Consider the following 22,710-nt stretch of genomic DNA (forward strand, 5'->3'; position numbering starts at 1 on the left):
AATGAATTTCAAATGAAAATGAGCTCAGACTAATTTTTTGTTATTTTTCTTTCTGTTTCCTTCTCTTCTGCTTATTCTATGCAGATATAGGAAAAAATGCACAGTTGTAGAATCTTTCTCAAGTTTTCTTTCTAGAGGATCATTGGAACAGATGACTGAAGGTAAGAGTCATTTAAAAGATTATTTTTTCTTTCTTTGAAAAATTGGAATGTGATCATGTCCATAAAATTCAATACTTAAATGTATCATATAAAGTAAATGGAATGTCTTTTTCTCTTTCCCATCATACCCTCCAGAAGTAACCATAGGTAGTGGTTGGTTTCAAAGTCTTGCAGACTTTTCTGTGTGTATATATAAACATATACATAAGGTACACATGAGATTTTTGTAGTTGTTCATGTATTCATTTTTGCAAGCATGGAATCACATTATATATATTGTTCTACAACATGATTTTTTTTTTGATATTTACCTTTTCCTATGCTAGTAGATATTACTTGTACTTCATGCTATTTAAATGCTATGGCAGTAGTAGTCGATAGGATGGGGTACCATAAATTACTTGCTTTTTCTCCATTGAAGGACAGTTGAGTTTACTTTTTCATTATTATAAATAATGCTGTCCTAAAATTATTGTACCTATGTCTTCATGCATTTTTGTAAGTATTTAAGAGGACAGAATCCTAAAAGTGGAATTACTGGGACTTAGGATTTGAAAATTGATAAATTTATAGGTACTGTCTATATTTTCTCTGAAGAGTTAGGTTAGTTATATTTTTAGCATCCATATATGAAAGTTGCTGTTTCTCTATAAGCTATTAAATTTTTTAAAGGTAAAAGTAATTCTGATACCTTAAAAAACATTGATAATGTTTCACAGTATGGAAGATGTTTGGTTTGTGGACATTAGGAAAAAGTCAAGAATCCAGGAGTGGCTATAGCACTGTGAAGAGATGGGCAGGAGAGGGAATGACTCTTTGCTGTCAATTGCTGCATGTTCCCACTGAGATCAGGGCAGAGGTTCCATGATCAGCTTTGTTTTAATAAGTGTTGCTCTTTAGTCAGAGTTGATTCTCCAGATATCCTGCAGAAGAGAAAATATATTCTTCAGATGAGGCCATTCTGGAATAAAGCTTCTGCTGTCCAAGGAGAATTTGTGCATGTGTTGTCATTGTCAGATTTGCTCTGTGGAAGAGGTAACACAAATTAGTAGAAGTAACTGTGGCGGATCAAGGCAAGAGCAATTCTGGGTACTTCTGTCAGAGTCATTCCTAGTCTTCAAGTGTATACCAGACATTTTTTTGAATGTGTGTTATTATGAAGTTTTATTTTGGAGAGGAACTTGGGAACATTTGCGTGATGTCACTCTAGGGGACAGATTACAGCAGAGGACTATGGGACTTGTTCCAAAAGGGTATGATGTTGGCCCTTGAACCATTATAGAACAGAATGACATTTCATGGGTCACTCCAGGCAGCTGATACCCATCTTCTTCTTCTCCAGAAAATGACCTGTAAGAACCCATAAAAATTTTCTTAATCCCCTTGATTTTGGGTAGAATATGCCTTCATAGTTCTCACCTTTGGGCCATTGGTGTAAATTGACCCCCGTAGTCCTAAAGTCTACTAAAGTAGGTCTGTGGGAAATTAAATGGGTCCCCCCAAAATGTGACTCTTTCATTTATAGTCTCCTTTCTGTTTTTCTCTTTGTAGTTTCTCCCCAGTAGCCTATCACCCCCTGCTTTCCTTTTTCTTTGCGATGTGAAGGCTTACATTTGAGATTATTTTTACCTTAGTTTTAGGAACAATAACATGATATTTTTAATGTAAGTATAAATAATAGTAATAATTTAAAAAGTAATAATGATAATGCCCCATTATGTCTATGTGTCAGACATTATTCTTGTTGCTTTTCTTAACATTATTCAATAGAGTCTGTGTAGCTTCCTTTTTATGGATTAGGACCTGACATTCAGTAGATTAAACACATGGCCCATGATTACACACCTCGCAGAGCAGGGTTCAAACATGCTCTGCCTTGCCCTAAGCCATAGTTCTTTCCCCTGGACCCCAGGCTTTCTCCTGTAGGCATATAGACAAGGCACAGACTGTGTCATTTATGAATAAGGGAAATGTTGAATTGTTTCTGTTAGACATCTTGAAAATACATGGTACTGTGTCCTTATCTTTTTATTATGTCTTTGGACATAGCACTTCAGAAAATCTGGAATAGGTAGAAAATTACTTTATAGTATATATTAAAAACAACAACAACAACAACGAGATACTACTGTATACCTATTAGAATGTCCAAAATCTGGAACTGTGGAACAGCAGGAGCTCTCCCTCATGGCTGATGGGAATGCAAAATGGTACAGCCACTTTGGAAAGTAGTTTGACAGTCTCTTAGGAAACATACAATGCAATAATCACTCTCCTTAATATTTACACAAAGAGTGAAAACTTATGTCCATACGAAAACCTGAAAATGAATATTTATAGCAGCTTTATTCATAAATGCCAAAACTTGTAAGCAACCAAGATGTCTATCCCCTAGTAGGTGAATGGATAAATACACATCCGGATGATGAAATATTATTCAGCACTAAAAAGAGCTATCAAGCCATGAAAAGATAGGGAGGGACCTTAAATGCGTATTACTAAGTGGAAGACACCAATCTGAAAAGATTCCAAGTACATGCCATTCTGGAAAAGGCAAAACTATGGCGACGGTAGAAAGATCAATGATTGCCAGGGGATCAGGTGGAGGGATGAACAGGTAGAGCACAGAGGGTTTTTAGAGCAGTGAAATACCCTGTATGATACCATGATGGTGGATACATGCCGTTATACATTTGTCCAAACATAGAGAATATGCAACACCAAGCGTGAAACCTAATGTAAACTGTGGACTTTGGATGATTGTGATATCAACGGAGGTTCACCAATTGTAACAGATGTATCACAAATGTTGATTAGTAGAGGGTGCTGATGTGGGAGAGGCTATGTATGTGTCGGGGTAGAGGGTATATGGGAAATATCTGTACCATTCACTCAATTTTGCTGTGAGTCTAAAACCGCTCTAAAAATAGTTAATTAAAAATAATAAAAATAAATTAATTTGTGACTATAGCCTATTCTGTAATATAGATTTATTTAGACTCGTATAGCTAAAGGCACACTTAGTTAACATTTCATTGCAAAATGAAGATATTTCCTTCAATGAAATAAGGAATTGTGAGGAAATAAGGTTTTTATAAATTAAGTTTCATTTTATTCCTAATGAATTCAGCTGCCACTGCACCCAGACAGGCTTTGTGTTCAAGGGATCATGTCAAAACATTGTAGCTTTAGTATGTGATTTGTTTTTCTTCTTGGTAATTCTTATTTGCATCCTTGAGTGGCTGGTTGTGTGCAGGAGTGAATATATTTAATTAAACTTTTCATGTGTTTAACACAAAACATATCCGTTCTTCTCTTGTGGCTGGCATATTGCCCTAAGTGGCTTTCAGATTGTTTTTAAGAGCAGATATATGCAGTGCTTAAGACATGAGAGGAATTTAATAGGAAAAATATATACATAAGGTATATAGAGTTCAACTTTCTGCCTTTATAAGTGTTGCACTCTGCTTTCTGCCTACATCCTTCAGCTGCTCTTAGATTTATTGTCCATCACCCTTCTCAGATCTCTGCAAGGACTCACTGTTGCCTACTGAGTCAAGCCCAGACTGACATTTATGGTTGCCCATAATTTAGCTCTGATGTACATGTCCAGACTCACTGGCCACTCCTCCCTTTACACCTTGTGTTTCAGCCCAAGGCACAAACGCAGGTGACCTGCACTTCCCTTGCTCCATGCGATGCCTGTGATCGTCCTGCCCAGCAGCAGCTCACCCCTTGGCACCCACCCCAAGCCAGTAATCAGTGTTACTGAGCACGCTTTCCGAGTGAAGAATACCCGACAATTCCCCCTTGTTGCGAATGCTCCTAGGAAGAGGATATTAAGGTGACTCTGTACAAACAGCAGTTACCAGTTTTTATCCCACTGAATACACTGAGAAGATCCAAAAGCACCCTTTGAGGTGAGGCGTTGGAAGGACTGAGATGCCGTTGATGCTGCCAGAATGAGCAGAGGCCATGTGCGTGCTCTCCGAGGAGCTTAGCTGCAGAGGGGCTTTTTGGTCACTGGTCAGTTCTCGAGAGTTCAGTCACAGAACTCGAGGGAATCGCTGTTTTCTCTTCACGTCAGTAATGTGTCTAATCATTGCCATGAGTGTCATACCTTCATATTTTAGAAGCGCGAATTCATACATTTAAGTTAGTTTTTTCAATCTTTATAACTGTGTTAAACTTGCACATCACTGTTAAAAGATAAGTAGTTTTCTTCCTTTTTTAATGCTTTTAAATTTTGGTTTCCTCTTATAAGCTGAGTTTGGGTCTCTGTCACCAACTGCTCAACTCCTTACCATTACATTCGAATGGGACCATAAGATGACTTCCCTGAACCATTTTGCACATTCTGGGAAAATCTTGCTGAGAGACTGAGAACTGAGGTCATAATTCCACTTCTGTGGAACCATCAGAGCAATCTAGGTTTTTGCGTCTCTCTTAGGCTCATTTTATCTACCAGTCTTTTCTGAACATCACGGAGCGGTCACTGTTGACATGGGATTTTCCTTAATATGATTTTATTTGTTTTTAATAGAGGAAATGCATGCCGAAATCTGTTATGCCGAGTGTCTCCTCCAGAAAGCAGCACTCACGTTTGTGCAGGTAACGGACCTTCGCCTTAGACTTGGTATTGCCTGGGAAAAATGTGGCTCTTCCTATCGCAGTGCTTCAGTTCTTTTGACTTAGAGTTGCAATGAAAGGTATTTGTTATTCTGATCAACTTGGGCTGAAAAAAGATTCCAGGGAACTTTATTCCTACCCAAATGCACTAAGAGTCTGTTTCGACCTTCACTCTACTGGGAACCGCTGCCTTTTAAAGAAACTGTTTTGCAAGTACCACACGTAATTTCAGGGTGCTTCTCTGTGTGAAAACTGAGCTTCTCTCTCTGTGCTGCTATTATTGGTAGAGGGCTCCACACAGCAGCAGGAGAGGCTTCCTTGGCCATTTCATTGTTTACCAGATGCTTCAGCAAAGCTCAGTGTTGCATGTGTAGAGAGCCACACTTTTCATGGATACTTCAGATTTGATTTTTCTCCCTCCTCCTATTCTCATTCCCCTCTCTTGCTTTTAGTTCTTCCTATGGGTGAGCATTTTTGAAAAGTCACTAAGAAACCATGAATTTTTTTCCTATGGGCCATTTTAATTTCACCTCTAGGAACTGTTACAACGTTACCTTGCCTATTACTGTATCTTCCACTGGTTCCCAAAAGCATGGATTTTAACATCATGGCCGCACAGTGGCAGTGATGGATACAGTGGGGCAGCGTGGAGTGGAGATTGTAAGGGGGCAGAAATTATTCCTCTGTAAAATGGGAAGTCTTCCTCAATCTCAATGTTTCACATTGTATTGAGAGTTGCTTTTCTCTTTTTCTGGAGGTTGACCTCTTAGGTTGGGTTTTGGTTTAGTAAAATTGAATCAGTCTGGTCTATGACCCTGTTTCCTAAAACTCAACATATTATGAAGGCTGATGGGAAACAAGTCTTACTGCCTTAGTAAACATATTAGTCATGGAAGCCTTCAGTTTTTTCCTCATGTGCTTTTCAAATAGGGATTTGACAGTCAAATCTGTGATTTGAAGGCTTATTTTATGCTTGGGGACTTGCAATGAAAGATCTGGGAGATATCCCTGGCCCGCCTCTTCCTCACTCCTCCACATCCAGTCAGCTTCATGGTCATGCTTCCTTTACCTTTTAAAGATTTAGCAGCCCCCTCTCTTCCTCTTTCTTCTGACTGTAATTGTTCTAGAGAAAGTGCTCATCAGCTCTTTCCCAGACTGCACATCAACCCAATGACTGTCTAATTTCTCTTACCTCCAGCTCCTCCCCCATTGTGCAAGTGAGCACCCTCTCAAAGACGGGAATCTCATGTTGTCATTTCTCTGCTTCAGCATTTAGGAGCTCTTGTGGACTATAGCAGTGGCTCTGCATTAGAATATCAGAAATGGGGGAGACTTTTTCAAACTTAACTGGTATCTCCCCCCAAGCCCCCTACCCCCCATCTTCCCGCTGTCCTCAGATGGCAGGTACGTCACATAGTTGAGCAGCACAGGTGGAGATGGCTTTCTTACTCCTTAGTCATTCCCTCCTTTGCTATAGATTTATGCAGCGGCGCCGAGTTACACAAGAAGCCAGTGCGCCATGATCTGTCTCTCCACACATTTTCCTTTGCTTTCAGAGTTTGCACCCACTTTGCCTTTCTTTCCCAGGCCACTCCCCCCCCCCCTTTTTTTTTATGTGTGTGTGCGCTTTAAGCACTGATACTTCCAGGATACTTTTGTGTGTGCTTCATGTCCCCCAGCCCTCCCACTCCCACCTTTGTGCTTTCATGAGACCCTGCTGTGCATGTCTCCATCTATGCGCATTCCTCCGTCCCTTAGCGCATTGCATTGCCTTCATCTAATTTTGCATTCAGGTGCCAATTTTGGTGAATCATGAAATTAGATATTGTTATTTGAGCCATATTTTAATCTAATTTAAAAAATTCTTTCCTGGCCATTATTGCAACTTGTGCAATCATAAAATTTCTTAAAATATGAAGACAAAAATTTAAATTGCATAGTGGATTTTCTATTTATTGATTCCTTTAATAATTGAAATGTTAAATATTTAAGTAATTAATGAAATTTGCAAACTAAAATCAGTTTTTCTTCTGCTTCAGAAGGATGTTCAAGTGCACAGGAAATAAGTACCAGAGCATCTTCTTGATATTAATAGATTAGAAAAATATTCTTGGACATGTGAAATATGGGACCATCTCCATTTGCATCATCTATTATACATGGTGGGGCAAAAGTAGGTTTACAGTTATGAGTATGTGAAACAGTTTATTCTTGCATTAGTATGTATCAATAATTGTATTATTTTCCATACAGACAGCTATAAACCTACTTTTGCCCTACCCTGTAGGAACTTCCTTCAAGCAGTTATTTGATATACTTTATTAAGAGACCCTTGGAATCCTAGAATGCTAACTCTGAAAACAACATTCATTTGGGCCAATTGCCTCAATTTTATGGTTGATGACCGTTAGGCAAAGAGAAGCGTTGTCATATTAGTGACAACAAATTTAGAAACCAGAATAGTTATTTTTAGTCTGGAAATGTGTATAAATGATACTCACAATGTTAAATAGACTGCCTGCTAAAATACCCTGTGAAAGAAGAACCATAGTCCCATTTACTGGAGTATGACGGACAGGGACAGGAAAGCTAGGCCTTAGCAGCATATTCTTAAAGCCAACCATTTTAGATTCTATTGAACCCAGAAGAAAATTGCTCAGTAGATGATGCTTATTAAAGTACGTTTGGACTAACCTATATGGTCCCTAATTGGTGAGGATTATTTCTTTAATTACTTCTTTAAAGTAACTTGAGGATTTTAAAAATGTTTTTTTTGTTGTCCTCTAACTTTGAAGAAAAACGACAAAAACGTTTTTAAAATATAAAACAAGAATGTTCTAATAAAAAAATTATGTACTCAAAAGATTGTACCTTGTTCTAATCATGCAACTACATAGCTGCGGGAAAAGTTTAAGAATCTCTTACTAAATGATCTAATTATTTAACTGGATTGTTTTCAGGATGAAAACATGATCAACTTCATCAAAGGTGGACTCAAAATTAGAACAAGTTACCAAATATATAAGTAAGTTAAAAATTAAGATGTGGGCTTTTTCAATCTCATAACTGGAAGTTTGTTCCTTTTTGACCATGGTCCTGGGATTTTTAAAAGATTCCTGTACTATGTACCATTTTGTATTTCAAAATTCTCATTAAGTATGATTAGGCTTTTTTATATTGGTATTCGTAAAAATACACTTGATTTTTGATTTACTGAGTATATATTCAGTGCTATAAGACAACAGAACTTAAGTTTAAATGTAATTTTAAGGGAAAATAGCTGACAGTTTTAAATTAGATAAACTTAGTATCTCTCTTCTAAAAACAATATGTAAATTTAAAATGACAGATATGTCTTTGGTCCGGCCTCTAGAGCAGCATACCCACTAGAATTTTCTGCAATGACTCAAATGTTCAATTAAGGTGGACAATGGTGTGGTTCATATCTTCTATGTCCTTTCTGATTTTTATCTAGTGATTTTATTATTTATTCACAATGTTAAAAATCTCTAACTTTGAATCTGGAATCATTTATTTCCAGAATCTTTAGTTACATTAGTATTTGCTTTGCATATTTAGAACCTCTATTTTTAGGCTTATATATATTTTAATTGTGTCTTTCTAATAAATTAACCTTTTTATGATTATGAAATGCCCCTACTTAACTCCTTATAATGTTCCTTGTCTTGAAATCTGTTTGTCTGATATTAATACATCTATTCATGCTTTTTTAATGATTAGTGTTTCCTTGCATATATTTTTACTTTAAACATATCTCTATATTTAAATTGCATTTCTTGTAGATGTACATAGTTGTGTCTTACTTTTATATTCAGTATGACACTATGTTTGCACTTGTGACTACCATTTTGTTTTTTTCTTTTTCTCACTTGTTTCCTTGTTTTACTTTAATAAATTAAAAATACATGCATACATATATTTCAGTATAATCCCTCTATTTTCTTAACTCTGGCAATCTTTAATTTTTAATGGTTGCTCTAGTGATTACAAAGTACTTCTTATCACTGTCAACTTAGAGTTAATATTATACCATTGCACATAAAATATAAGAACTTTGCAAAAGTATAGTTTCATTTACCAACTGTTTTCTTTTATACTATTCTTATGATAGTACACATATGTATATTTTAAACTCCACAATATGGTGTTTCATTTTTGTTTTAAACAGTCTTATAATGTCTTCTTTTTTTTCAGTCTCATGGTTTTTTTTTTAATTGACTATGTTGTTACAGTAGTTCCAATTTTTTCCCCCTTTTCTCCCCTCTGCCCAGTACCCCACTTCCCTCCAGTAATCCCACCCTCCTTAGTTCATGTCCATGGGTCGTGCATGTAAGTTCTTTGGCTTCACCCTTTCCTATATTATTTTTAACATCCCCCTATTTTGTACCAACTGATTATGCTTCTTAGTACCTGCACCATTTCCCTATTTCTCCTCCTCACCCCTCCCAGCTGATACCCCTCCAAATGATCCCCATACCTATGATTCTGTTCCTATTCTGGTTTGCTTAGTTGGATTTCTTTTTATTTTTTAGATTCAGTTGTTGATAGTTGTGAGTTTGTTGTCATTTTAATGGTCATAGTTTTGATCTTTTTCTTAAGTAAGTCCCTTTGACATTTCATATAATAATGGCTTGGTGATAATGAACTCCTTTAGCTCCACCTTGTCTGGGAAGCACTTCATCTGCCCTTCCATTCTAAATGGTAGCTTTGCTGGATAGAGTAATCTTCGTTGCAGGTTGCCTTTCATCGCATTGAATACTGCTTGTCGGTCCCTTCTTGCCTGCAAAGTGTCCCCTGAGAAATCAGCTGATGGTCCTGTGGGCACCCCTCTGTAGGCAACTCTCCGCTACTCTCTTGCTGTCCCCAGGACTCTGTCTATATCTTTCACCTTTGGCATCTCAGTCATGATGCGTCCTGGTGTGGTCCCCTCTGAGTCCAGCTCACTTGGGACCCTCCGTGCTTCCCGGATCTGTATGTCCATCTCCTTTGCAAAATTTGGGAAGTTTTCTTCATTTTCTTCAATTCTTGCTTCCTTATTCTGCACTGGTCGACTGTTGTTTTCTTCCTTTATGTTCCAAATCGTTGATTTGAACCCCAGTTTCCTTCCCTTCACCATTGGTTTTGGGTGGATTTTCCTTCGTTTCACTTAGCATAGCCTTCAGTTCTTCTCTTACACGTTTGCCGTACTCAAGCATATCTGTCAGGCCTGTGAGCATCTTTATCACCAGTGTTTTGAATTCTACATCTGTTAGGTTGTCTGTCTCCTCATCTGTTAGGCTGGCTATTTCCTCATCTGTTAGGTTTACTATCTCCTCATTGCTTAGTTCTCCCACTAGAACCTTGATCTGTTCCCCCTTTTGGGCCATGCTTCTCTGTCTCCTCATTCTGACAGGATCCTGTGTTTGTTTGCCTCTGCCTCCCAGGTGGAGCTGTTGCTCCTGTTATGTTGTAAGGGGCAGAGCCTTAGGGATTTGTCAGTGCAGGGCGACCTATTTGACCATGTTGTGGCGCTGTATGTGGGGTGGGGTCTGAGAAGGAACAACAACACCTGCCCAGCACTCACCCTTTTTTCAGGCACCTCTCCCACCTCCACACCAGACTGGCGCCCCTCTAGCTGCTGCCCTGGCAGAGTGGGTGGGTCTGTGCACGTTCTAGGACCATGGGGGCCCTTTAAACAAGTGGACTCTGTTGAGACCAGCAGTTTCTGCCTCCACCGCAACCCCCACTGGTCTATACAGTCAGAAGCAATGAGGCTTGATTTTCCCTGGTGCTGAGACTGTGAACTGTGAGGTCTGGTGAGGAGATGGGAACGCTCCCCAGGTGTCCCTCCTGCCTTTTAAAAATATGTGACTGTGCTTTCTGCCAGCCTGCCACTGCCACCACTGCTGCCGCCACCATTCCACGTCCTCTTCATCCCAGCTCCGCCCCCCCTACCTGTCTGGATGAGTATTTCTTCTTTATATCTTTGTTTACTGGACTTCCATGCAGTTTGATTTTCTGGAACTTCTGGTTGTTTCTAGTTTTGAGGTAGTTGTATTCCTTCTTAGTTGTGTAGGGAGACACAGCGTGTTTGTCTACACCTCCATCTTGGTCGGAAGTCTCTAATGTCTTCTTTATGTATTCATATATCTACCATTTTTTGTGTTCTTCATTCATTTCTGTATACTTTCAGACTGAAGAATTTCCTTTAGTCTTTCTAGTAGTATGTGTCTGCCTTCAAAAACAGTTCTCTTTGTTTCGTTTATCTGAAATGGTTTTTATCTTCGTCTTCATTTTTGAAGACTGTTTTTGCTCACTATAGTATTCTCAGTTACAAGGATTTTTTTTTCATCTTTTCACTCCTTGAAACTGTCAATCCATTGTATTATTGCCTCTGTTTCTGATTAGAAGTAAGCTGTTATTTGTATTATTATTTCTCTGTCTCGCTGGTTTGAAGACTTTGTATCATTGATTCTCAGCAATTTGACTATGAAGTGCTTAAGTATGGCTTTGATAAATTCATGGTTGTTATTTCTTGAAATATTTTCTATTCCATTCTTACACTTTTCCTTCTGAGAGTGCAATGACATGTTAGCCTGATGTTGTTTAATAGGTCACCTAGGTGCTGCTCATTAAAAAAAATTTTTTTCCTGATTGGACATTATCTCAACATCTGGGCCATTGTGGGGTTTATTTCTGTTGCCTGCTTTTTCTCTTGACTATATGTAATATTTTTCTATTCTCATCAATATTTTTTTAATTGTACACTAGATATTGATACATTGTAGAGACTGTAGGTTCTGTTATCTTTCAAAAAAGTGAGCTGATTTTCATTCTAGGAAGCATTTAACTTGACTAGACAGACTTAGGCTGCAAACTCTTACTCTCTAGTAGTGAGCAGCATCTGAACTATTGATTACAATGTTTTTTTTCTGTCTTGCTTCTGCTTTTCTTTAGTCTCCTTACTGGTCACATAGTTCATGGGTCAGCCAAGAATTTGAATGGAGTTTTAACACTGATTTTGGTGTTTCTCTCTTATGTGGTTTTCCTCTATCTGAAAAATTTCCCAACACCTACAGCTGCTTTGGCAATCTTAAACTCTCTATTTGTATCTTTAAAGCCAATTAAACTGTGGCTTTTTGTGTAAGTTCTAGGCACCCCAAATTGAATGGACTGGGGAGTACTTTCAGGTAACTAGTCATAAAATTATAAAGCCCACTCAGATATTCCTTTCATTAAAAAGTCACCTCTCCCAGAAGCTACTTTATTTTTTCACTTTCTGGTGCCTGCAAATATATTTAAAATACTTTGAATTTTTCCTAGAGTTTTAATAGTTGTTATCTGTGAGAGGTAAACCTAATATAAAACCTCCTGCCATTATTAGAAGCAGATCTCCATTAATGGAAGCAGAGCCAATATTTAGTATTTTAAGAGATACTTTTACCCAAAATTATTTCATAACATTATATTCCATTCAGAAATCCTGGAGAGGAATAGATTTTTGGGATCCTGACATATGATTTTTAGTTTCCCTCTCAAAATATTTTTAGAAAATGTAAAAGAATGTTAGACTTGATTGCTTCTAGTAATCAAACCTTAAAAAAAATGAAGAAATTAAAATAATCTTATAATGGCACAAACACATATATCAGTGGAATGGAACATAGGGTTTTGAAACATATACATTGTGTATGTATAGACATGTGTGCACACACTTGCATGTACTAAAATATACTAAATCCCTATATTCATTGGTCTCTTTTAAAACAGTAGAGAAAGATGAGTACTTTAATAAATGGTTTTGGGAAAATTGGTCTTCATTTTGGAAAAAAGACTATACAAAGATAAATTGATACAGATTTAATATTAGAATATTTTTAATAAGAATCCTAATAAAAAGGAAAGTATTTTTATAATCCTAAAATACAAAGACCTTTAAACTTTTCTTTTATTTTTTAATTATTCACTTTGAAATAATTTCAGAATTTTTATAAAGAATTTTCAGATATTCTTTACTCAGATTTATAAGAGTTAACATCTATGGAACCACAATATAATTATTAGAATCAAGAAATTAACATTGATTCTATATTAACTATTCTATTGACTGTACTGAATTTTCTCTAATTGTCCCACCAATGTGCTTTCTCTGGTCCAGATTCAAACCAGGATTCTGGATGTTGCATGTAGTTGTTATGTCTCCTTAGTTTAATATGGAAGAGCCCCTTACTCTTTCTTTGTCTTTCATGACCTTAATATTTTTTGAAGAATGCTTGGCAGTTACTTTGTAGAACATTTCTCAATGGGAACCTATCTAATATTTCTTCACAATTAAATTCAGGTTTTGCATCTATGGCAAGAATACCATAGAAGGGATATCGGTCCTTCTCAAGTATCTTATTGTTAGTACATGATATCAGTGTCAGAATTCTTAAGCATAACGTAAAATCAGAAGTCATAAATGATTGACTTGACCAAGTATAAACATTTAAATTTTCATCATGGCAAAGTGCACCATAATAAAAAATCCAAATGGAAAAGTGATGTAATGATTGAGGGCAGATGACAGTGTGAGACACTCTTAGGTTGATGGGAGTTTTCCTGGAGGAAGTTCTGGCAGTACATATCAAAATTAAGAATGTGCATCACCTTTGATCTCAGAAGACCATTTTCTGAGAATTTGTCTTAAGGATAATTAGGATACTATAACTTTAGTTATAGTACTAGATGTAGGATAAGTACTTGATGAATATACAGGAACACTCTGAGCAGCATGGTTTGTAATATGGGAACTTTGAAAACAAATATTTAATAATAAGAATTTGATTTTAAAATTATTTTATAGAATGGAATAATATGCACTTGTTAAAGAATAAGGTAGCTTTGAGATTTCTGACTTCTGGTTAAGCTAGAGGTGTAGGTAAACACAGCTTTCCTCCTCACACAACCACAGCAAAAATTACAACTAAACTATAAAACAACTATCACCCAGAATTGTCAGAAAATCAAGTTGTATGGAAGTCTGAGAACCAACGAATTAAATAAATCACATTCATCCAGATAGGTAGAAGGGATGGAGACATCGAGATGCAGAGATGTGGAGATGGAATGGGTGGTCCCACACCCACGTGTGGTGGATAAAAATTGGGAGAGTTACCTTGGCAGTGAGGGATTCCAGTCCCACACCAGACCACCCAGCCCAGGGTTCCAGTGCCAGGAAGATAAGTCCCCATAACTTCTGGCTGTAAAAACCAGTGGGGGTTGGGGTTTCAGAAGAAACTGTGGGATTCTCAGGAGCCTCCTCTTAAAGGGCTTGCAATGTACTTAGGATTTATGAAGACTCCCTGTGGCTCTAGACCCAGGGCAGCAGCTGGAAGGGCACCAGTGGCATACAAGGAGGAACTGAAGTGTCTGACATCAGGTTGAGTATGGGGGGACAGCTTCCTCCTGGACAGAACACCAGAGGTCAGGCAGTGGCCATTGTCCCTTTTCTGAGCCCTCCTCCACACAGAGCCACAAAGGGGCAACACCATATCTAAGACTCTATCAACTTGGTTCACGTGGTTGTCCTGCTCTGACAATTACCTAAGGCTCTGCCCTATCCAACTTACTGGTGCGCTTTTCTACAGTAGGCCATGCTACTGAGACAGGGAGTCAAAGCAGCTCTATCTAATACATATAAACAAACACAGGAAGGCTGCCAAAATGAGCAGATAAAGAAACATGGCCCAAATTAAAGAACAGAACAAAACTCCAGAAAAAGAACTAAACAAAATGGGAAGTAAGCAATCTATCAGGTGCCAAGTTCAAAACACTGGTTATTAGGATGCTCAAAGAACTCATTGGGTACTTTAACAGCATAAAAAAGACCCAGGCAGAAATGAAGGTTATATTGAGTGAAATAAAGAAAACTTTACAGGGAACCAACAGTGGAGTGGATGAAGCCAAGAATCACATCAGTGATTTGGAACATAAGGAAGAAAAAAGCAAAACAAAAAATGTTCAGACTTCTAGCCAAGATGGAGTCGTAGACACCTGCATCCCCCTCCACAACTAAGAAGGAATACAACTACCTCAAAACTAGAAACAACCAGAAGTTCCAGAAAATCAAATTGCATGGAAGTCCAGCAAACAAAGATATAAAGAAGAAATACTCATCCAGACAGATAGGAGGGGCAGAGTCGGGGCGGAGAGGACGCAGTGTGGTGGCGGCAGCAGCATCAGGCTGGCAGAAAGTGCAGTCACACGTTTTAAAAAGTCAGGAGGGACACCTGGGGAGCGTTCCCAGCTCCTCATCAGACCTCGCAGCTCACGGTCCCAGCTCTGGGGAAAAAAATCAAGCCTCATTGCTTCTGACAGTGCACACCAGTGGGGGTTGCGGTGGAGGCAGAAACTGTAGGTGTCTCAGCAGAGTCTGCTTGTTTAAAGGTCCCGCACATTCCTAGAAGGTCTTCAGACCAACCCACTCTGGGAATGATGACCAGGGCAGCAGCTAGAGAGGTGCCAGTCCATTGTGGACATGGGAGAGGTGCCTGGAAAAAGGGCTAGTGCTGGGCAGGCGGCATTGTTCCCTCTCGGACCCCTCCCCCACATACAGCATCACGACGTAGTGAAACAGGTTGCCCTGTACTGACGAATCCCTAAGGCTCCGTCCCCTACAACATAACAGGAGCGACAGCTTTACCTGGGATGTGGAAGCAAACAAACACAGGACCTGTCAGAATGAGGAGACAGAGAAGCATGGCCCAAAAGGGGGAATGGATCAAAGTTCCAGTGGGAGAACTAAGCGATGAGGAGATAGCCAACCTAACAGATGAGGAAATAGTCAACCTAACAGATGAGGAGATAGCCAGCCTAACAGATGAGGAGATAGCCAGCCTAACAGATGCAGAATTCAAAACACTGGTGATAAAGATGCTCACAAGCTTGACAGACATGCTTGAGTACAGCAAACGTGTAAGAGAAGTGAAGGCTATGCTAAGTGAAACGAAGGAAAATCCACCCAAAACCAATGATGAAGGGAAGGAAACTGGTTCAAATCAATGATTTGGAATGTAAGGAAGAAAAAAACAACCAGTGCAGAATAAAGATGCAAGAATTGAAAAAAATGAAGAAAACTCCCCAAATTTTGCAAAGGAGATGGACATACAGATCCGGGAAGCACAAAGGGTCCCGGGTTAGCTGGACCCGGAGGGGACCACACCAGGACGCATCATGACTGAGATGCCAAAGGTGAAAGATACAGACAGAGTCCTGGGGACAGCAAGAGAGTAGCGGAGAGTTGCCTACAGGGGGGTGCCTACAGGACCATCAGCTGATTTCTTAGGGGACACTTTGCAGGCAAGAAGGGACTAGCAAGCAGTATTCAATGTGATGAAAAGCAAGCTACAGCCAAGATTACTCTATCCAACAAAGCTATCGTTTGGAATGGAAGGACAGATGAAGTGCTTCCCAGACAAGGTGGAGCTAAAGGAGTTCATTATCACCAAGCCATTATTATATGAAATGTCAAAGGGACTTACTTAAGAAAAAGAAGATCAAAACTATGGACACTAAAATGACAACAAATTCACAACTATCAACAACTGAATCTAAAAAATAAAAACAAAATCCAACTAAGCAAACCAGAATAGGAACAGAATCATAGGTATGGGGATCATTTGGAGGGGTATCAGCTGGGAGGGGTGAGGAGGAGAAATAGGGAAATGGTGCAGGGACTAAGAAGCATAATTGGTTGGTACAAAATAGGGGGATGTTAAAAATAATATAGGAAAGAGTGAAGCCAAAGAACTTACATGCACAACCCATGGACATGAACTAAGGAGGGTGGGATTGCTGGAGGGAAGAGGGGTACTGGGCAGAGGGGAGCAAAGGGGAAACAAATTGGAACTCCTGTTACAACATAATTGATAAAATATACTTAAAAGAAAGCAACAACAACAAAAAAACGTTCAGTCAGAACAACAAGAAGAATAAAGAACCCCCCAAAACAAGGATAGGCTAAGGAGCCTCTTAGAGGACAACTTCAAACGTACTAACATTTGAACCATAGGGGTGCCAGAAGGAGAAGAGGAAAAGCAAGAAATTAAAAACAAAATAAAAACAAAAACAAACAACAAACAAAAATTTTTAGTGGGGGAAAAAAATGAAAGCAAAATAAATTAATCAATGAGCCAGTAAATCCCCCCATCCCTCCAAAAATACCCCTTCACATGTAGGAAAGTGAACAAAAGAAAATGTAAAGTACGGAAATGCAATTTTAGTGAGTATTAGAAAGACAAGGATTTTCCTTCACCTGTATATTTTTCTCCCTACCTGATCCCTCCAGAATTTTAAAAAACAAAACAAAACAAACACACACACACAAAACTAAACTTATTTGAAAAAATATTTTCCTAATTTGGTGAAGGAAATAGACATACAAGTCCAGGAAGCACAGAGAGTCCCAAACAAGTTGGACCCAAAGAGGACCACGCCAAGATACTTCATAATTCAAATGCCAAAAGTTAAAAATAAAGTGAGAATCTTAAAAGCAGCAATAGAAAAGCAGAGTTACCTGCAAAAGAGTTCCCATGGAACTGTCAGCTGATTTCTCAAAAGAAACTTTGCAGGCAAGAAGGGGCTGGCAAGCAGTCTTCAAAGTGATGAAAAGCAAGGACCTACAGCCTAGATTGCTCTATGTAATAAAGCTGTCATTTAGAAACAAAGGGCAGATGAAGTGCTTCCCAGACAAGATAAAGCTAAAGGAATTCATCATCACCAAGCGATTATTACACAAAATTTTAAAGAGACTTATTTAAGAAAAAGAAAAAGATCAAAACTGTGATCAATAATATGGCTGTAAATTCACAACTATAAATGTATGCATTGATGCAACTGTGTTCCTAACTAATTTCCTGGTGTTGCCTATTTAGTTTGTTTATAAAATTTCGTTATAGATAAGTAATACAGTATCTGTCTTTATAGGTAAAGTTTTGTGTGTATCCATGATATTTCCTTAGAATAAAATTGGATTTGTTGTGTCAAAGATGAGCATATGATAAGACTTTTGTTTAAAGGACCAGAAAGCAAGTGTTTTAGATTTGCAGGGACATAAGATTTCTGTTGCAGCTACTCAGCTCTATGACTGAAGTGTGTAAGCAGCCATAGACAATAAGTAAATGAATGGGGGAGGCTGTGTCCCAACAGAGAGCCTATCTTACACTGTAACATTTTTACCAGAAGTAGGTGAATGTATTTATTTGTTCTTACTTTTGCAAGCCCTTAATTTCCACTTCAAAATTAAAATAATGCTTTACTATCACAAAAGTGGCATATATATTTTAGAAAATAGGAAAATGTAGATGAGCAAATATTAACCCACATACACACACATACATCATATACTCTTACCAGTCAGTGATTACAGTTGTTAATACCTTAGTATATGTTCTTTAAGAATAATTTTTATACAGATCTAAAGATATATGTATTTTTAACCAAAATGAGATCACACTATACATACTCTTTTATAACCTGCATTTTTCATTTAATGATCTTTACTTCTTCATGTCAATAAATCTTCATTTCATGTAATATTAGTTCATCTTTTAATTCTCCAGTTGGCTCCAAATTTCTCTTTCTGCTGGTATGTCTGCACCAGGATTCAACCCAAGACTGTCTAGTGCACATCTGATATTTGTTTCCATTAAATATATTTTATTTTAGAAGAGTCTCTGTATTTATGACAGCTGTTGAAGAGCCCAATCCAGTTACCCTGCAAAATATCCACAGATATGTTTAGTGGCACCCTTGAGCTTTCATTTAGCTCGTTCCTTCTTTTAGCTCAGGCTACCATTACAACACCCTAGAGACTGGGTGGCTTAAACAACAAAAATGTATTGTCTCATAGTTCTCGAGGTTGGAAGTCCCTGATCAGGTTCTGGTGCACTCTCTTCTTGGCTTGCTCACAGCTACCTTCTTACCATGTCCTCACATGGCAGAGAGTGTTATCTCTTTCTCTTCCTCTTCTTATAAGGCCACCCACCTTACTAGATTAAGACCCCACTTTTATAATCTCACTTAACCTCAGTTACCTCCTAAAATCCCTGTCTCCACAATCACACTAGGTCTTTAGAGTGTGAATGTACCCATTTGTGTGTGTGTGTGTGTGTGTGTGTGTGTGTGTACATAATTCAGTTTGTAGCCCCTTGTATTTCCTGTAAACTAGAAGTTAGAGCTACAGGATTCCTAGATTCAGATTAGGTACATTTGGCTTGAATATGCCATAAATAAAGGTGCATGCTTTATAATTACATCACACCAGATGATACATAATATCTGGTTATTTCTTAATACCTTTAAAAGTATATTTGTCAGTTTGATAAGAAATTCCTGGTTATTACTAACTTTTATATCTTTGTCATTGTGTTTAATTTGCATTTCTGTTTTAAAGATGTGAAGGGAAAGGGAGAAATGCATAAAAAAGATATTTAAGTGAGAAATCAGAAAGGAAAGATTTGCTTGGATGGTACAGGGAAAAATAAGAGAATGAACAGGGTCATTGTGATGGAATTTCCTTTCCCCTTTCAGTTTTTCCTAGTCAGAAGCTCTAATTTATTTGGTGTGCCTGAGACCATGCCGATCACACTGAAATTCTTACTTTTTGTCAGTAGCACCTCAGTTACTCAGTGGGAGTTAGGGCAGCTGAAGTGTGCGCGGCAGCGGAGGACTGCGCCGCACCTGGGAGGTCCCCTCTGCCACGTTACTGGGAGGCCTTGACATCGCAGTCTTGCGGTCCTGTGTCTCCTGAGTCATACTTGCTGGTGTTTGAACCCTCTCTTGCTTTAAGCCAAGAAAGATTGGTCCTGATAAACAGTGTAGAAATGGATGTGTCATTTTTCCTTAATGATAATTACCCAGTAGCCTTAAGAGTAAACTCAGCACAGCAACATCCATTTAAATATTCTTTAATGTTTTGGCTAATGACAATTATTTTATGGCATGTAATGTGAAATTTAACTTAACAATAGATTTCAGAGTCACAGTAAACTTATGCTATAACTGTTTTCTTCAATCCAGAGAATGCCTTTCTATCCTGCACATAATTCAGAAGAACAAAGCTGAGCAACAATTTTTCTATGAATTTGAAGGGGGTGTCAAACTTGGAATAGGGGCCTTTAATTTGGTAAGTAAATAATTACATATCAACTAGAATCTTTTGCAAAAGAATCAGTATGTGCTGTAAAGTCCTGCACATGCTCAGAATAGTTCTGGATTGTACAGCAAGGGAAACATATAGCACTCTGAATGGACTAGTACCACTTTTTTGATAAGGAGCTTGGAATCCAATTTCATTTCCACATCCGAGATATTGTTGCCATCGCAATGGTGGCTCTGGAATTGAAAACAGGTGAAGGAGTGATACAGCTTGGGAAATGATTCTGATGCTCTGGGGGAGATGAAGCATTTGAGTCGGTATCTGTCAAATTGTGATATGGTAGAGATTTTGAAATTTTATTAAGGTTGGTCTGGAATTCTTGAGAAAATAAGCTGGTGAAAGGAGTTGTATGCACAAGAGTGTGCCACCATGGCCACTTGGTTCATGAGCCCACTGGTGGTTGACAGAGGTTGCTGAGCAGAGACTGACTGCTGTCCACAGAATGGGTCACCCTATCTACTTGAGTATTAAAATCCTCCTCTGCTGAGGTAAGCCTGTAGTGAGCATTCAGATGGGACAGAAATATCTTCATGTTTTTTCCCATTCAGAGAGGTCCCTCCACACCTCTTCTCCACACCACACCAGGGGCTACAGCCTAGGAGTCAGTATATAATCACACATATGGCCGTTTCTCCTCTGAGCAAAGCGAAGAACCAGGCGCAGTGTTCGCAGTCCTGCATAGGGAGCATTTCCCTTTCCCACTACCCTTCAGGGGGGTCTTGGGGAGGGGCTGTGGTGCTGCAGCTGTCCTCTCGGGGTGGTGCTGTGCGCCAGACAGACACAGCAGAATGTGCTTCCTGCAAGAGGATGCTAAAAGAAACCCTGTTTGGAAAGGTGGGCACTGAGGAATTTCCTTCTCATCATTTTGTCACTACACGTGAGAGGAGCAAGAATTCTTCAGCGCATGCTGAAACAGCCGAGTTTTTCTTTCCTTAACCATTTTTTTTTAGGTTATGGTCTTAGCTAAATAAAATTACTCACAAGTACTTATTACAACATGTGCTGTATGTTATGATTGGGACATGTCTAGTGATTTAAACTTAGTTCTAATTATTTATTTTATTGAATCACTAAAACTTCTTGTTTGGAGTTTAACATTTATCTACAGTTAGATATGCTAAAGTGTGAATACATTTGTATTTCTTTTCTTACAGATGCTGTCCCTTTTACCAGCACGGATCATCAGACTACTAGAATTTATAGGATTTTCTGGAAATAGGGTATAAATTTAATTTAATTTTAATTTTGACAGCAAAGATAAAACATTAGTTATTGAATATTAGAGTAATGCAACATGTACTCATGACTAACATGACCACTGTTGGCAATTTGTTTGCAGGACAATAAAGGACCATTGGTCCTTGATCATATTTTTTCAGGAGTTAGAGATGATTTTTCTACTGAAAGTTAAAATGTTTTGTCTGTTACCTAAAATCTCGGGTTAAAATGTTTATTTTACTAATACAGCATGGGATAAAAGTAGGTTTACAGTTGTTTGTATGGAAAATAATGCAGTAACAAATAATAATACAAGAATAAATCCCGTGTTTTACATGCTCATAACTGTGAACCTACTTTTGCCAACCCTATATTGCTGCTGCTTGGACCTTTAATACACTTGTGTGGTTCAAATTTGCTTCCTCAACATATTTGCAACCCCAGAGTCTTCTGTAAAATTAGGAAATTGGCTATATTTCCAAGTCTAACATTTTGTGACTCACATGGATCAAGCATAGTTGCAGTATTTTGGTTTTCTTTGTTTTTATGGGCTTCCCTATAAAAACTAAGCACAGAAATTTGTTTTCCATGAGTTTTGCTTATTGTATTTCAGTGTGGTTATTTCCGTAGTATATAGCATTTATTAATCTCCATACTCAATATGCTGTTATGAGTTGCCTTATTAAAAAAGCTCTCCCTGTTAGTGAAGAGAAATGTGTGAGAATACGTACAGGAACCTGTAATTTTTTTCCCTCATTTATTTTACTGTCCAGCCTCTTCATAAGATATTATGTATTTATGCTGATCTCTACATGATATGCTTTATCTATCTATTCAGACTCTGTGTTTTATGATTACCCCTCCCCTTGACCATTCATTTTTCATGTGCCACTCATTGTATTCTGAGAGTCATGTGTTCTTATACTGTCTCCTCTATTTGACGGAAAGATCTTTGGAGACATAGAACCATATTTGTTCATACCCACCATAGTGCCTTCCACTTAGATCTGCAATATATTTTAATAAATTAATATTTATATCAGAGAAATATAGCATTTCTATAAAATGAGCTCTGCTTTTTTTTCTACTTAGAATCACATGGTATAAAAGAATATGTCAGATTGTTTTATGCTTAGTTAGGAATTATGACTCTCTAAGCTCTTGAAAAATAAACCCGTCTTCATGGAAGGTGGGGATAAATGAACGAGCATTTTAAAGTTTCTGAAGATGATTTTTCAGTCATGCGCTTCTCATTCTGAAATGTGCTGAATTCCCCTAGGAGCTGGGCCTCCTGCAGTTACGGGAAGGTGCGTCAGGCAGAAGCATGCGGTCTCCACTGTGCTGCTTAACTATATTGTCTTTTCATACCTACATCTCCTTAATACTTGGTAAGTACTGGATTACATTTTACGTCATTGACAGTTGATTATCTTTTATCTGAGTAAGTAAAAATTTAGAAAAATTAGTAAACACTAGTAATCCATATCTGTTTATTTATTTACT

General features: G+C 38.1%; 1 protein-coding gene across 1 annotated transcript in view; it reads left to right on the plus strand.

The window, feature by feature from the left end:
- Positions 1-22,710, plus strand: part of TTC39B (tetratricopeptide repeat domain 39B) — a 130,104-nt gene that overhangs the window by 84,872 nt on the left and 22,522 nt on the right. The window contains exons 6-11 of the mRNA XM_090274091.1: positions 85-161; positions 4,705-4,772; positions 7,751-7,815; positions 19,851-19,956; positions 21,144-21,209; positions 22,487-22,595. Of these exons, the coding sequence (XP_090130217.1) occupies positions 85-161; positions 4,705-4,772; positions 7,751-7,815; positions 19,851-19,956; positions 21,144-21,209; positions 22,487-22,595 (491 nt within the window). The remainder of the gene's footprint in view (positions 1-84; positions 162-4,704; positions 4,773-7,750; positions 7,816-19,850; positions 19,957-21,143; positions 21,210-22,486; positions 22,596-22,710) is intronic.

Source organism: Furipterus horrens, unplaced genomic scaffold, assembly GCF_987537825.1.
Source record: "Furipterus horrens unplaced genomic scaffold, mFurHor1.1.pri manual_scaffold_4, whole genome shotgun sequence".
Lineage (NCBI taxonomy): Eukaryota > Metazoa > Chordata > Mammalia > Chiroptera > Furipteridae > Furipterus > Furipterus horrens.